Source organism: Chiloscyllium punctatum, chromosome 16 (assembly GCF_047496795.1).
Source record: "Chiloscyllium punctatum isolate Juve2018m chromosome 16, sChiPun1.3, whole genome shotgun sequence".
Classification (NCBI taxonomy): Eukaryota; Metazoa; Chordata; class Chondrichthyes; order Orectolobiformes; family Hemiscylliidae; genus Chiloscyllium; species Chiloscyllium punctatum.
In genome coordinates this window covers 20622357-20638377 of record NC_092754.1, presented here as the reverse complement: position 1 = coordinate 20638377, position 16021 = coordinate 20622357, and the positions used below count along the sequence as shown (strand labels likewise).

Here is a 16021-nt window from a genome sequence, read left to right as displayed (position 1 = left end):
CCGAGAAGCCCAGAGACTGAGAAACTGGACCAAGAAACCCAGAGACTGAGAAACTCAGAGACTGAAAAATTGGACATTGTTAAATGTAGAGACCAAAATATTGGACAGTGGGAAACCCAGAGACCAAGAAACCCAAAAACTGAGACATTGAACCAAGAAACCCAGAGACTGCGAAATTGTACATTAAGAAACCTAGTGACTGAACATTGAGAGACCAAAAAACAGAGAATCTTTGTGCAACTTCTGGCACACACAATAGCAGAGCAGTCAGCGATTCTACATTGAGGCAGTAAACGTAGAGAGAGCAACCATGGGGAGTTGGTTCAAAGGACAATTTGTGGCTGAGCACTTTGATCATAGACTCACTCAAATCCATCCAATAATCTTACCCCCTCAATTTCTCTCGAGTGTCGGCTCACCTTGTTGTCTTTTCCTTCTTTCATTCTCAGGCTTCCCTCAAGCAGCAGTTGCCGAGTGTTGTCAGGTGAAGTCCCAAGCATCGGAGCCATCAGGTCCAAGTGGCAGAACTCCTTCAGAACCTAATGCAGCAAAAAGCCCTGTCAGAACCTGGCTGCTTTACTCACAAAGATTCGAACCAATTGCTCTGCTCACAGGATGTGTCAGGACCTGCCAGTCTATACCCATTAACAGCAGCACTTCTGGGCTCTCCTGCAATGTCAGTCATCCTTTCTCATAATTGATTAATATTTCAATGGATTAATGGATATTCAAAGGACTCAATGTATACTTTTCTTTTTGCAAGGGCTCCTCTTGAGATTTGGGAGAATGTGTATGGATTCACACAAAGCTGTTAGGAAGCAGTTCCAAGAATTTGACCCCAAACATGATAGAGTCACAGTGATGTAGTTTGAAGGCAGGTTGGGGTGTGACCTGGAGTGTATGCCATCCTCATGTATTCCTGATGAAGAGCTTATGCTCAAAACGTCGACTCTCCTGCTCCTTGGATGCTGCCTGACCGGCTGCGCTTTTTGACTCCTCTTGAGATTTGAGGGCTATGTTTTGATTTTCAGGGATTTTTTTTGGTTTCAGGAGTCCTTTTGCAATCTCTAACTCTTTCATAAGGGGATGCACACATTTAGTAACAATGCCTGTGTACTTGTGTTGACATAGGGGTGACTTGGACACTTGGGAAAACCGAACAGAAATATTCATTGATATCCCTAACAATCATAAACATAAAGCCTAAATACACAAGGAAGACACTAATCTCATAGACGCTATAGTATTTAAATCAACAAAAGGCTACAAGCATAAATTGGCAATAAATACTTTTCTGAAAAAATTCTGACACATTGTAATACACAAAAGGCTATCACCCTACACATGCTATCCACAGATTAGTGGGATCGTGCTCCGGTTTCCTCCCACATTCCAAAGATGTGCAGGTTAGGTCAACTGGCTATGCTAAATTGTCCATAGAGTTCGGTGCATTAGCCAGAGTGGGGTGGGTTACTCTTCGGAGCGTTGGTATGGACTTGTTGGGCTGAAGGGCCTGTTTCCACACTGTAGGGAATCTAATCTAATCATAGCTAAACTGTTATGTTTCTCTCAAACACAGTCGCTGCACTTCAAATAATTCATAATATGCAAATAATTTTGAGATGTGATAACATATAAATTCAAACCTTTATTAAATATATCTACCGAACATTAAATTATAGAATTGACACAGTGTTCATTACAATTAAATCCACACCATTTTCTCTGACATAATTGCTCCTAAACTTCTGCAGTTTTAACCTGGAAATTCATATCAATTTACAAAGACCTTATTATCTCAGTTTTCTTGTTCTCAGTTAGCTGAGTGTTTCTGAAATGAAATTTTAAAATTGTTTTCCCTATTGTCGTCCCTCACTCCTCTTTCAGAACCTTCCTACCATTTGCAGCTCCACGAACCACATTCCAAATCCACAACACCCTTTCCAGTGCCTCTGTCACTTTATACCCCTTCACTTCTCCTCAGCTGTTCCTTCCCTTTGTCACTTCACAACTCTTTGACATCGCCTCAACCTGGCAGCACTCTACCCCTGGCCTTGTGCGGTAACTCTCCCCCACTTCACAGCACTTCTACCCATCCCCTTCTTCATCCACAGCTCTTCTCCCCAACCATTTCCCCCTCTGCGGCTCCCCTCTGTTGACTGCAGCCTCAGTAAACCCATAGGCCCCAGGTCTCTCTCCCCATCCTGAGGCCTTGGTCTCCTGTTGTACGGCCTTGCTTTCTATTTTTGCCCCTGTTTCATGAGCACTAACATTCACCTTGCCCTTGCAATTAAAGGGTCCCAGCTTTGCTGCTGACAGGCTCAATATTAACCCTTGTGAGCAGCTCCTCATCATTTTCTTCTAATGACTGTTCCCTGATTGGTCACTATGTGGCAGATTGTCTGTATAATTTGGGGATTTTGGAGGTGGCTGTGCTTGCCATTCTCATGTATTTTGAGTTATGGTTTGTGCATCTGTATCCTGAATTTATCTGCTTCTCTACCTCATTTAGATACTTAGTTTTTCAAGATGTAGATGGCCTGCTGATACTCCCTTACAGTTATCTACATTCAAATTCATTTGGCAATGGCTGCACCCATTGCCTTATATATTAGAGTCATCGAGTCATACAGCAAGGAAAGAGACCCCTTGGTTGAACTAGTCTATGCCAATTTGTTCTAATCTTGCTCAGAGTTGCCTAACTTGGTGTGATTCTGTAATGTCGATACTGTACTTTCAATTCCTATGTCTAAATCATTTATGCAAATGGTGAACAATAGAGATCCTTGCACTAATCTTGGAACACCACTCCCCCGAGCTCTGCACAAATGCCAGTCAATGACCATCTCCACCAAGAGAAAGTCCAACCATTGCTCCATGACATTCAATGGCATTACAATTGCTGAATTCCCACACTGTCAACATCTTGGGGGTTACCATTGACCAAAATGGAACTAGACCATTTATAAATGTACTGTGGCTACAAGCTCAGGATTCTGTAGCATGTAACTCAGTTCCACTTTTCCCCAATGTCTTTTACCTATGAGGCACAAGTCAGCAATATGGCGGAATATTGTCCATTGGTCTGGATGAGTGCAATTTCAACAACACTCAAGAAGCTTGGTACCATCCAGGACAGAGCAATCTGCTTGACTACTATCTCATACACCATCTTTACCAGCAATGCAGTGTCACAGTGTCTAACATCTACAAGGTGCTCTACAGCATCTCACCAATGCTCCAATGGCTGAACCTTTCATGCCCATAACCTCTAATACCTTCAAGGACATGGGTAGGAAATACATGGGAACACTACCACCTGCAAATTCCAACCCATCCTTTCTTTAAACTACATCACTGTGACTTTGTAATGTCTGGGGTCAAAAGCTTGGAACTGCTTCCTAATAGCTTTGTGTGAATCCATACACTTCAAGGATTGCAGTGGTTCAAAAAGACAGCTCACCATTAGCTTCCCAAAAGACAATTAGGGGTGGGAATAAATGCCAGCCGAACAAGTGAAGCCCATATTCCATGTATAACTAAAAAAAAAATCAGTAAAATATCCTTTCAATGTTTGAGATAGCTATAGGGATCAGTGAGAACTGTACTCAGCCATTTTAATATTAGGGAAATTGTGAATTACAAAATTATCATTGTATGTTTTTCACTCTGAGTTGAAGAAAGCATAAAAGGGACCATCAGAGTAAAACTCTGACCTGGCTGGTTTAGGCTTGTGGTCTGCTTCTATTCTGACTTTTGTTATGAAGGGGTAAGGGGTACTGTACCTTTAACAGAGTTGAAGGACTTAGCAAGAACACACAGTATTTCAGAATTTACAATGTAACATTTGGTCCAGCAGCCAGCAGTATCTGGGGTGCTATGAGGCAAAAAAACAAATTCAAATTTGGCCAATCAGTTTAAATTATGCCTCAAGATACTAACCTCCAACCAAGTTTGAATTTAGTATTTTGACAATGCTAAAACCAATGAAACGATCTGATGCTTTAGAGTTTAAGATCAGGAAAAATTGAACAGTTGGGAGATAACTGCCAAGCCACCAATATATGCAGACTGCCTGGAGGATAGCCCTCTTAAAGGTACCTTTATCTATCAATGACCTGTGAAACAGAAATCCCGAAGAAGAAGATGGTGGAGGAAGATACAAAGAGAAGATTTGACAGCTGGCTGGTTTTGAAATCAAAATATTTTTGGTAAATCTTAATTGGAGCTTTTATCAGACCAGTACTGTAGAAGGGAAAGTAAAAGATAGGTTAGAGAAAGGAGTTATATATAATTGTTAGTTTATGTTAGACTTAAAGAATAAAGTTCTTAAATTTTTTGTACTTTGAATAGTGACTTTTTGGGATAGTACTTTGCCTCTCAAATGTTAACAGATTACTGCACAGGTTAAATCATTTCGGTGTTGTAGGTTTAAATTAGCAAGATGGGGTTTGCCCCATGTCGTAACACTTTTTAATGATAAACCAGGCTGGCTCCTGAACTGTGTTACTGGGAAGGATGGTCTACTCTGATCTATACCCTGGGCCATGATGTGGAGGTTCCGGTATTGAACTGGGATGGACAAGGTTAGAGTCACATGACACCAGGTTATAGTCCACCTGACGAAGAAGCAGCGCTCCGAAAGCTTGTGATTTCAAATAAACCTGTTAGACTAGGCCCAGGTGTCATGTGACTTCTGACCTTCTACAAACTTGGCAGGATGGAAGAGTAACTTGCTTCACGAGATGCACAAAGGTTGCATCCCTCATGCCTCATTCTCCCTCATGTGTCAGTATCACTCTATCTCCCAGTGTTTCATCACTCTTGTCTCTCTCTCTCTCACCTCTGTGTTTCAATTTCTCACTATCTGCCTCACCTACCTTCTCCACTTCATCTGAGCTCCCATCCACCACCTCATAAGAATCAATGCGATTGATAATCTCTGCTAGTTTCTGCTGCTCCTGCCGCTGATGCATTCGGGAATTCACGTGCACAATAAAACTCTCAACGGCACTGACCTGGAGATGAAAAAAGGATTCAAGTTAAGGCCCAAAGAGACAGCTCAAATCAATCACAGGCCTCAAGAGTCATTGGAGATGGGCTCAGGATGTTGAACCAAGTCAAATACTGGCTACATGGATAAATAGAATTCATATTTATACAGACACAAGACTGAGGCCAAGAAAAGGGTCGAAATACTAGGACCATGAATGGCAGTGTGACCATAGGTGAAGGTATGACATAGCGAGAGGACAATCAAAGGAGTGAGCACGGGAAGGAAATGGTGTGCATAGCCAATAGCCAGAGTTTGACCAGGAGCATCAATGAGACGCACAATGTGAGCAAGAATGACATCATGAGTAAAACCGATAGAATGAAGTGTGTACATCATGTAAAAATAATCATGAGTGAGTGTGACTGAGCAGGTGACTGTGGCCAACAGCATGAATGGGACCAACTGAGTGTCACTGACTGTGACCACAAGGTGTACATACCATGCTAACGATGACATCTCTAGCGTGAGAGTTATCGGTTTTTTTGAGGATAGACTTGAGAAGCAGCGGGTACTTGGTAAGTCGTTGATGAGGTTTGACCAACATGTCAGTGAGCTTCAGGCGGTTACACTGCTTATGAGTCTCTGCCCACTGAAAAGGGACACAAAAACAATTATAAAGGGGAGCACACTGTTTCACTCTCAGTACTACTCTATCAGTTTGTCCATCTCTGGATCCCATCTCTCTCTGTTGTTTCTAGAGCAAATCCATGAAACCCTCCCTGTCCATCCCTATCCTGTCACTTGGAGAAGGGAGAGGTCACTGGATGACACTGACCGTTATATAGACCCTGAAGAGTTCGTTGTCACGGAGAAGGTTTCTCATATACTCCATGCAGCTCTCCTCCTCCATGCAGTACTGGATGTAAGGCTTAAAGTGCACACCAAACTGCGAAAGACAAAACAAATAATTAATGCAGTGTTAGAAACAACAATTGTCTAGCGCTCAAGAGCTAACTATTTGTGCAAATTATAACCAAACAAGGAAATTCCTGTTAAGTTTGGACAAGTGGGGCCTAGTTTTGATGTTGTGACTAATCTCAGAGAAGTTTGGAATTGATTAAAATCAATAGCTTTGGGGCTTTTGCAGCTGCTTCCACAAGAGATGAGTCTTCCCACTTCTCTTCAATCCCACTGTTCTCCATCTTTAAAGAGTCCTCATTGTTGACCTCCACCTACTGACAGTGGAAATGCTAGCCAGCCAATACAGTTACACCAGCAGATGGTGTATCGGGGCAGCTTGGAGCATAGCACAAGGCTGCTTCCTGTGCCTGTCTCAGGTGGTACAATGTAGAATAGTAGGTGCATAACAGCTTACCAATGGCTTGTCCCACCAGCATCAAGTCACTTCAACAGGCACAGGATAAAACCTCATCTTTTTACTCACCAGAGTCTAACAGATGTACCATAGCACCTGACTATTACTCAAGCCATCTGTCTGCACCAGCCCAGCCCAGGCCTTCCACCTGCCCTCAGCCTGTACATCACCTGTGACTTACTGTCTTGAATCCCTTGTGCAAATGGATGGGATTGAGTAATGCTTTGCTCTCTCTGGATGCTTGCAACATTGGAGTCATCACCTCTTGCCACAACTTCTGGTGCAGTTGGATAATCTCCTGCACATTACAGAACAGCTTCTTCGGCTCCACCTGCATGGCACCATGGGTAAAGTTAGTCTTCAGTATTTCAACTTCAATGACCAAATGCTCAGATCTGTGTACAGGCAAACACCAATCAGTGCACAGACAAATACCAGGGTGGTGCACAGGCAAATACTAGGGCCGGTGTACAGGCAAATACCAGGGCGAATGCACAGGCAAACACCAAGGTCAGTTACAGGCAATCACCAAGAGGTGTACAGACAAATGCCAAGAGTTAGTGTATAAGTAATCACCGAGGGTCAGGGTACAGTCTATCACCAAAGGCGTTATACAGGCCAAAATCAAGTGTGCAGGCAAACACCAGGATTGATACAATCAAACACTAGAGTCTCTGTATAACCAAGTATCAGGCCCAGTGCACTGGCAAATGCCAGCAGACACCAAAGCTGGTGCACAAGCAAACATTAGGGCTGTGCAATGACAATAACCAGACCCTGTATATAGGCAAACATAAATGCCTGTGTACACACAATATCTAGGGCTGGAATGTTGACAACACCAGGGATTAGCTACATTTCCAAGAAATGCTGGATCCTGGGAAAGTGTCCTTGCTCCGTACACATTGCTCACGATCAACATAATTGATGAACTTCTTGGTTTGGTCAATGTGAAAGAAGTCAGCCCCACCTCAGTCAGCAGACCCGATTCCTGCAGGTTTATCAGGCAGCACAGGAACAGCTGGAAGAGAGGAGACTCAAAGTAAAAAACGTGCACTGTCTAAGCAATAACATCCAGTTCAGGCCAGCACTGAGCTCAGAGCTAATCTTATGCACAAAAACATTCATTTTGAAGGATTAGTGAAGGAAAATCAGTGAATCCGAGGGAGAGATAGCTACTTCAGGAGAGGAGGTGACCCCATATCCCAGGGAGAGGCAGCACCTTCAGGAGGGGAGGTGGAGCTGTACCCCAGGGAGAGTCAGCACCTTCAGGAGGGGAGGGGGAGCTGTACCCCAGGGAGAGTCAGCACCTTCAGGAGGGGAGGGGGAGCTGTACCCCAGGGAGAGTCAGCACCTTCAGGAGGGGAGGGGGAGCTGTACCCCAGGGAGAGGCAGCACCTTCAGGAGGGGAGGGGGAGCTGTACCCCAGGGAGAGTCAGCACCTTCAGGAGGGGAGAGGGAGCTGTACCCCAGGGAGAGGCACCACCTTCAGGTGAGGAGGGGGAGCTATACCCCAGGGAGAGGCACCACCTTCAGGTGAGGAGGGGGAGCTGTACCCCAGGGAGAGTCAGCACCTTCAGGAGAGGAGAGAGAGCTGTACCCCAGGGAGAGTCAGCACCTTCAGGAGTAACTGTGATCTCAGCCTCTCTTCTAACATGCAACTCTAGACCTGCAGAAATGTTGATGATTCTTAACTGCCCTCTGAAATTGTCTCGCAAGCCTCTCTGGTCAAGGGCTATTAAGGCATGGGCAACAAGTACAGGCCTTGCAGTGATACCCACATTCTTTGAAATAGTATATTTTTTAAAATGGAAAAGTATAAACTTTCAATTGAATTGAGAGCTTCACCCAACAGACCCATGACTGCAACTATAGATGATGCAATTGTTGTGGTGTGAGATTGATCGAGGGATTACCAATGTGCTAATCTGGTCAGTTAGGAACGTGAACACAACTATACCATTCACAATGGGAAAAAATGGCCAAGAGGCTGACGACAGTAATTCCACAGAATCCGGCAATTTCACATCATTACTCACTGACCCCTCTACCAGTGTGCCAATGGGAGGGCAGGACAGAGACTCACATCCGTGATAACACGCAGCTTCTTCATATAGGCAACCTCTGTGTTCAGCAGCTCCCAAAGAGCCTCCTGCTGATGGCACTGCTTCCGAGTCAGTTTCTGTTTGAGAGAAGGAAACACAGGAAGGTGGTGAAATCACACAGCCCCAGAAACCTAAACTCCCTTCTCTAACTACTGCTACTTGCATTCCCCTGGTATATGGAGGTCTTACTTGGAGAAGTTTGGTATGAGAGTTGAGGGAGCTTGGTTATCAATGCGGGACACCGACATTTCTGGGCTGCTCCCATTAATACCAACCACAGAACCAGGCTCCCTCAAGTAAATTCCCCCAAATACCTCCAAATCACCAATATCTCCATCCATTAATACTGTTACCCAGGTAGGCTCCATCCACATACCCTGGCTCTCCCCATCTCAAACTCAGGATCCCTGACAAATAACACAACATATCTGGGCATGTCCATAAATACCACCACAATTCTTGAGCTCCCCTGATAAAGTTCCTTGCAAACCCACTCTCCCCATCATACCTGGACATGTCCATTTATTTAGCCCCATACTGTCCAAATACCCAGGTTTTTATATTCTTTCTTAAGGATCAACTCTCATTTATGAATTCACTTTACGCCCTTCTGTACTCAACACAAAGTTCAACAATTTCAGATTCTAATCACTGTTCCCATCATCTCAGATAACATTTCCTGGTAGTGATTTTGCTGTTGCCGTTTCCTCTGAACCCATCTTTTATTTCTTGTTTCACCCACTTTTGTCTTTTACAATCATCCCTTTTGTCACTTAATTACCATAAAACCATAAGAAATAGAAACAAGAGTAGACAATTTGGCCCTTTTATTCCACCATTCAAAAGGATCATGGCTGACCTGATGTTGCTTTTGCCCACTTTCCTGCGTTTTCCCTGTAACCCTCGATTCCCCTCCTGGTCAAATGTGCACTGCCCTCCACTTTATTACACACTTTCCCTTCTGTTCATGTTTCCCATGTTTAAATCATGTGATATCTCACCCGTTCCCAGTTCTGATTAACAGTCATTGACCTGAAACCTTATCTTTATTTGTCTCTTCACAGGTGCTGTCTGATATATACAAGTGTTGCCAGAATTTTATGTTTTTGTGAACCTAATGCCTCTTCCCTCCCCTGCTTTATGGTTCCATACCCTGTATCCCTCTGTAAACAGCACAAAGAGAGGGACTGTCACACAGGAGAAAGGGCAGGCCAACAACTCAGGCTGAAAGCCTCTGAATTAGGGACAGGGTGAGTCTGACAGAATCGACCTGGTCTTCTGAGTTTGAATTATCTATTTCCTCAGGATGGAAAATCAATGGGTTGCAAATTGATGTCTCAGTGGGTATTTTAAAGCACTCTTGTCACTGTGACTTCATTCATGTGTCAGCAGGGTGGATGAATGTGTAAGTCCCATCCCACACACGGTGCAGATGAAAGGTTTCTTCCCAGGGTGAGTTTTTGTTGTTATCAGCAAATTGGATAACTGAGTGATAACTGACTGAATGCTTGGTTCCTAGTGTTCATACTCACTCATAGAGAATGCCCATGAAACTCACACTCCCAGGACACACAATGTCTATGCGATTGTACTCCAGGGAGTGCCAGTGCCCAGTGAGAGTCAATGTGTATGGGACCTATACCCCAGTGAGAGTCAGTGTGTGAGAGATCTATACCTCAGTGAGAATCAGAGGCTGTGATACCGAAACCTCAGTGAGAGTCAGTGCATGTGAGACATATACCTCAGTGAGAGTCAGTTAGTGTGAGACCTAAACCTCATTGAGCGCCAGTACGTGTGAGGCATATACCTCAGTGAGAGTCAGTGTGTGTGGGACTTATACCCCAATGACAGCCAATGTCTGTGGGACCTATACCCCAGTGAGAGTCAGTGCATGTGTGGGACCTATACCCCAATGACAGCCAATGTCTGTGGGACCTATACCCCAGTGAGAGTCAGTGCGTGTGTGGGACCTATACCCCAGTGAGAGCCAGTGTCTGTGGGACCTATACCCCAGTGAGAGTCAGTGTGTGTAGGAGCAGTACCCCAGTAAGAGTCAGTGTCTGTGGGACCTATACACCTGAGAGAATCAGTGTGTGTGGGAGCTGTACCCCAGTGGGAGTCAGTGTGTGTGAGACCTATATACCTGAGAGAGTCAGTGTGTGTGAGACCTATACTCCAGTGAGAGTTAGTATGTGTAGGAACAGTACCCCAGTGAGAGTCAGTGTCTGTGAGACCTATACTCCAGAGAGAGTCAGTGTGTGTGAGACCTATACTCCAGTGAGTGTCAGTTAGTGTGAGACCGAAATCTCATTAAGCGTCATTATGTGTGAGGCCAATATCTCAGTGTGTTTGAGACATATACGTCGGTCAGAGGCAGTGTCTGTGAAACCTACACCCCAGTGAGAGTCAGCGTGTATGGGATTTATGCCCCAGTGAGAGCCAGTATCTGTGGGACCTATACCCCAGTGAGTCAGCGTGTGTGGGAGTTGGACCGGAAGTTGTACCCCAGTGAGAGTCAGCATGTGTGGGAGCTGTACCCCAGTGAGAGTCAATGTGTGTGGGACCTGAATCCCAAAGAGAGGCAGTGTCTGTGAGACCTATACTCCAGTGAGAGTCAGTTTCTGTGAGACCTATTCCCCAGTGAGAGTCAGTGTGTGTGAGACGTATACCCCAGTGAGAGTCAGTGTGTGTGTGGTTCCTATACCGCAGAGACAGTGTGTGTGGGACCTATACCCAAGAGAGAGTCAGTGTGTGTGTGTGGGACCTATACTCCAGAGAGAGTCAGTGTGTGTAGGAGCTGTACCCCAGTGAGAGTCAGTGTGTGTGGGAGCTGAATCCCAGAGAGAGTCAGCATGTGTGGGACCTATACCCCAGAGAGAGTCAGTGTGTGTGAGACCTATACACCAGTGAGAGTCAGTGTGTGTGAGATGTATACCCCAGTGAGAGTCAGTGTGTGTGAGACCTATACACCAGTGAGAGTCAGTGTGTGTGAGATCTATACCCCAGTGAGAGTCAGTGTGTGTGAGACCTAAACCTCATTGAGCGCCACTGAGGCCTATACCTCAGTGAGAGTCAGTGTGTGTGAGACATATACGTCAGTCAGAGTCAGTGTGTGTGGGAGCTGTACCCCAGTGAGAATCAGTGTGTGTGTGGTTCCTATACCGCAGAGACAGTGTGTGTGGGACCTATACCCAAGAGAGAGTCAGTGTGTGTGTGTGGGACCTATACACCAGAGAGAGTCAGTATGTGCAGGAGCAGTACCCCAGTAAGAGTCAGTGTCCGTGGGACCTATACCCCAGTGAGAGTCAGTGTCTGTGGAAGCTGTACACCAGTGACAGTCAGTGTCTGTGAGACCTATACCCCAGTGAGAGTCTGTGCCTGTGAGACCTATACCCCAGAGAGTGTCAGTGTGTGTGAGACCTATACTCCAGTGAGTGTCAGTTAGTGTGAGACCTAAACCTCATTGATGTCATTATGTGTGAGACCTATACCTCAGTGAGAATCAGTGTGTTTGAGACATATATGTCAGTCAGACACAGTGTCTGTGAGACCTACACCCCAGTGAGAGTCAGTGTGTGTGGGAGTTGTACCCCAGCGACAGTCAGTGTCTGTAGGACCTATACCCTAGAGAGAGTCAGTGTCTATGTGACCTATACACCAGTGAGAGTCAATGTGTGTGGGAGCTGAACCCCAGTGGGAGTCAGTGTGTGTGAGACCTATACCCCAGTCAGTGTGTGTGTGTGTGTGTGTGTGTGTGTGTGTGTGACCTATACTCCAGTGAGAGTCAGTGTGTGTGGGAGCTGTACCCCAGTGAGAGTCAGTGTATGTGAGACCTATACCCCAGTGAGAGTCAGTGTGTGTGTGTGTGGGACCTATAATCCAGTGAGAGTCAGTGTGTTTAGGAGCTGTACCCCAGTGAGAGTCAGTGTCTGTGGAAGTTGTACCCCAATGACAGTCAGTGTCTGTGAGACCTATACCCCAGTGAGACTCAGCATCCGTGAGACCTAAACCTCAGTGAGAGTCAGTGCCTGTGAGACCTATACCCCAGAGAGTGTCAGTGTGTGTCAGACCTATACCTCGAGAGAGTCAGTGTATGTGTGGGACCTATACCCCAGCGAGAGTCAGTGTGTGTGAGACCTATACCCCAGTGAGAGTCAGTGTGTATGAGACCGAAACTTCAGTGAAAGTCAATGTCTGTGGGACCTATGTCCCAGTGAGAATCAGTGTGTGTGGGACCTGTACCCCAGAGAGAGTCAGTGCTTGTGACACCTATACCTCAGTGAGAGTCAGTGTGTGTGAGACTTAAACCCAGTGAGAGTCAGTGTGTATGTGGGACCTATACCCCAGTGAGAATCAGTGTGTGTGTGGGTCCTGTATCCCAGTGAGTCAGTCTGTGTGAGACCTATACCCCAGAGAGAATCAGTGTGTGTGGGAGCCATTCCCCAGCAAGAGTCAGTGTGCATGAGAGCTGTACCCAGTGACAGTCAGTATCTGTGGGACCTATACCCCAGTGAGTGTCCATCTGTATGGGAGCTATACCCCAGGGAGAGTCAGTATCTGTGGGACCTATAACCCAGTGAGAGTCAGTGTCTAGAAGATTGCACTTTATGGTGAGTTAGTATTTCCAAGTACTCTATGGATAGTCAATGTCAGTGGGAGCTATATCCAGGAGAGAATTGCTGGCCAATGGGATCTGTATCCCAGCAATTGGAAGGGGGAACAATGGATGAAATCATCGGGATGGTGGTGAGGGTGGTGGAGAGTTGGGGGTGTGTCTGAATGTCGGTGAGACGAGAGCTAACTGTGTGGTGTGTCATGGATATGGAAGGAAATTAGGATGATATGTCAGCTGGAAGACTGGAGCTTTGTACTTAAGCCCATTTCGCACATGAATAGATGGAAGGGAAAAGAGGTCAGTGAGTTGCCAAGTCATCATGACATTCATCACCTAAATGGAGGAATTCAAAATGCTTGTTTTATTATTTAGTGGGATGTGGGTGTTGCTGGCTGGGCCAGCATTTACTGCCCGTCCCTAGTTGCCCTTGAGAAGGTGATGGTTAGCTGCCTTCTTGAACCACTGCAACCCACCTGCTGTGGGTGGACCACGAAGGAAAAGCAATATATCTCCAAGTCAGGATAGTGAGTGGCTTGGAAGGGGAACTTGCAGGCGGTGGTGCTCCATGTATCTGCTGCCCTTGTCCTTCTAGAGAGAAGTGATCATGGGTTTGGAAGGTGCTGTCTGAAGATCTCTGGTGAATTTCTGCAGTGCAACTTGTAGGTAATACACACGGCTGCGACTGAGCATCGGTGGTGAAGGCAGTGGATGCTTGGGAATGTGGTTCCAATCAGGTGGGTTGCTGTGTCCTGGACAGTGTCAAGCTTTTTGAGTGTTGTTGGAGCTTTACCCATTTGGGAAAAAGGGCAGTATTCCACCATACTCCTGACTTGTACAGGCTTTGGGGAGTCAGGAGGTGAGTTACTCACTGCAGTAGTTGTAGACTCTGATCTGCTCTTGTGGCTACTGTGTTTATGTAGCGAGTCCAGTTGATTTTCTGGTCAATGGTAACCCCAAGGATATTGATAGTGGGGGATTCAGTGATGGTAACACCATTGAATGTCAAGGTGATGATGAGATTGTCTCTTATTGGAGATGTGAGGCACAAATGTTACTCACCACTTGTCAACTCTTCAGTATCTGAAGAATTGAGAGTGGTGCTGAATATTACGATAAAGTTATAAAGAGGAAGCGATTTTAATGTGTAATTAACTCAAATCTAATGGGTCTCTAGAGAGGCCTGAATCTGACAGTACAAATCTAACAGGAAGTGGCTTTTCTTAAAGAGAATGGACTCTGTCAAAGACAGGAGTAAATCGCTATTTTGTTACAAGGCCTCTCCACAACAAGCTTTGAATCAAAGGCCCAGAAAAATCTAATGAACACACACACAAAAAAAATCACATGAAGGCAAAGACAGTAGAAAGTATCATTTTGTTAGTGAAATATTTACATCATAGAAATCCAGATGAATCATGATAATTACTGAATAAATTAGTAAATGCACACTCAAAGAATTTTTTAAAGCTGTTTGCCATAATTAATTTTACCTTTAAAAGTTGTTAAATTGAGTGGATGGTGCCATTGTGGCAGGATTCAGTCACTTGTTGCTAGTACAAACTATGCAGAAATCTGGCCTCAGTATCTTGCATTAGTCAGGAGGCCCTTTCCCAGGTACCATCCAGTGACCTTGACTAGATGGTGTATGTACACACCAGAACCAAGTATTACTGTGATGTCCTGTTGACATTCACTGGGCTCACAGAGGAAGTATGGTCACTGGGAATAGAGATTCGACCGGGCCCATGGGAGGTAGGTCTGTAAAGTGCAAGCGATTGGGTTGCTACTCTAGTGTTAAAGAGCTTTGAAGTTTGATTGAACATTCACTCTGCCAGCATCCCAAGGGCCAAAAGGTGAGGTGTTGGAAAAGCACAGCAGGTCAGGCAGCATCTGAGGAGCAGAAGAGTTGGCATTTTGGGCATAAGCCCTTCATCAATTTGGATGCTGCCTGACCTGCTGGGATTTTTCCAGGGTCACACTTTTCGAACCTGACTCTCCTGCATCAACAGTCCTCACTTTCTCTCAGCATCCTAAGGGGCCTTGTATTGTAGAATCCCTACAGTATGGAAACAGGCCCTTTGGCCCAACAAGTCCACACCGACCCTCCGAAGAGTAACTCACCCAAACCCATTCACCTAACCTGCACATCTTTGGATTGTGGGAAGAACCCGGAGCACCTGGAGGAAACCCACGCAGACACGGGGAGAATGTGCAAACTCCATACAGACAGTCTCCCGGGGCTGGAATCGAACCTGGGTGCCTGGCGCTGTGAGGCAGCCTAGCTCCAGTCTTGCCTGATCTAGTGAAGACTTTTACCTCAGGAGCGTCAATGATTTCCTGCCATGAAGATTCAAGGTATAAGCTGGTCTCTTCCTCCTCCCAGGAGTCCTGGTCAAATCGCAGTTGCGCTGGCAGCTTGGGTAGTCCGAACATGCTGTACGTGTGAAGCTTACTCTGCAGCAGGTCCATTTTGTCCATTTCCTGTAGACACAAAAACAGGAGGGATAATCATTAGATTGCTCAAGTCTGGGAGACACAGTCTTCTTACTTTCCCCTTTCCCTGAAGATGCGAACATGCTGAGGTTCAGGTACCTCCAGAAGAACATCTGATCCCAGACAGTGAATATCAGTGGGCTAGTTGACCATGGGAGGCATCACTACTGAATCTGAACAGCACACATAGTGATCGGGGGTTACTGGGCAGTGATCAGGAGCAGGAATAAAAACAAAAATTGTTGGAAAAGCTCAGCAGGTCTGGCAGCATCTGTGCAGAGAAATCACAGGTAACATTTCAGGTCAAGTGACCCATCCTCAGACGTTAACTCTGATTAACACAGATTCTGCCAGACCTACTGAGCTTTTCCAGCAACTTCCGTTTTTTGTTTCCGATTAACAGCATCCACAGTTCTTTCGGTTTTGATCAGGAGCAG

General features: G+C 45.6%; 1 protein-coding gene across 8 annotated transcripts in view; it reads right to left on the bottom strand.

The window, feature by feature from the left end:
- Window positions 1–16021, bottom strand: part of LOC140487027 (pleckstrin homology domain-containing family G member 5-like) — a 133527-nt gene that overhangs the window by 10414 nt on the left and 107092 nt on the right. For all 8 annotated transcript variants that reach the window (XM_072586409.1, XM_072586412.1, XM_072586408.1 and 5 more), the window contains 8 exons: window positions 15408–15572; window positions 8458–8553; window positions 7342–7392; window positions 6553–6702; window positions 5832–5942; window positions 5496–5645; window positions 4881–5018; window positions 420–539 (listed from right to left, as the gene is read on the bottom strand). In XM_072586409.1, the coding sequence (XP_072442510.1) occupies window positions 420–539; window positions 4881–5018; window positions 5496–5645; window positions 5832–5942; window positions 6553–6702; window positions 7342–7392; window positions 8458–8553; window positions 15408–15572 (981 nt within the window). The remainder of the gene's footprint in view (window positions 1–419; window positions 540–4880; window positions 5019–5495; window positions 5646–5831; window positions 5943–6552; window positions 6703–7341; window positions 7393–8457; window positions 8554–15407; window positions 15573–16021) is intronic.